Raw genomic sequence first — 411 nt, 5'->3', positions numbered from 1 at the left:
AAAAAAAAAAAAGAATAATAATATAACATGAAACTTGCATCAAATCAACTGAGTTGGCTTAATTGACATAACGAACTAAGGAAAACAGTTGGGTTCACCTTTCTGCATGTGGTTATTGGGTCATCAGAATAAAATGGGGGATAACCAACAAGCATCTCGTACATTATTGCACCTAGTGACCACCTGCAACCCATCCATGGGATAAACATTGGTGAAAAAGAAACAAACAGCACTCATGTAATTTAAAATGCAGAAGAAGGTTAACAAAAGAACTAAAAAATGGGGCCATAATCCAGTGCAAGCCCCACTTTTGCAGGTCCTGGGAGGGGTAGACTGGAGTCAGTCCCAGGCTTCAGCCTTTTCTGCACATAGTAGGCACATTAGCAAAATGCACTTTGAATTACTCCCCCC

General features: G+C 40.1%; 1 protein-coding gene across 3 annotated transcripts in view; it reads right to left on the bottom strand.

Annotated features, from left to right (window-relative positions):
• The window catches only part of LOC122064853 (serine/threonine-protein kinase 38-like), a 33,102-nt gene that overhangs the window by 11,607 nt on the left and 21,084 nt on the right, over positions 1-411 (bottom strand). For all 3 annotated transcript variants that reach the window (XM_042628653.1, XM_042628639.1, XM_042628645.1), the window contains exon 7: positions 99-183. In XM_042628653.1, coding sequence (XP_042484587.1) covers positions 99-183 — 85 coding nt within the window. The remainder of the gene's footprint in view (positions 1-98; positions 184-411) is intronic.

This window comes from Macadamia integrifolia, chromosome 2 (assembly GCF_013358625.1).
Source record: "Macadamia integrifolia cultivar HAES 741 chromosome 2, SCU_Mint_v3, whole genome shotgun sequence".
Lineage (NCBI taxonomy): Eukaryota > Viridiplantae > Streptophyta > Magnoliopsida > Proteales > Proteaceae > Macadamia > Macadamia integrifolia.
Note: the sequence above shows the minus strand (reverse complement) of the source record. Positions and strands in the feature narration are given on the sequence as shown.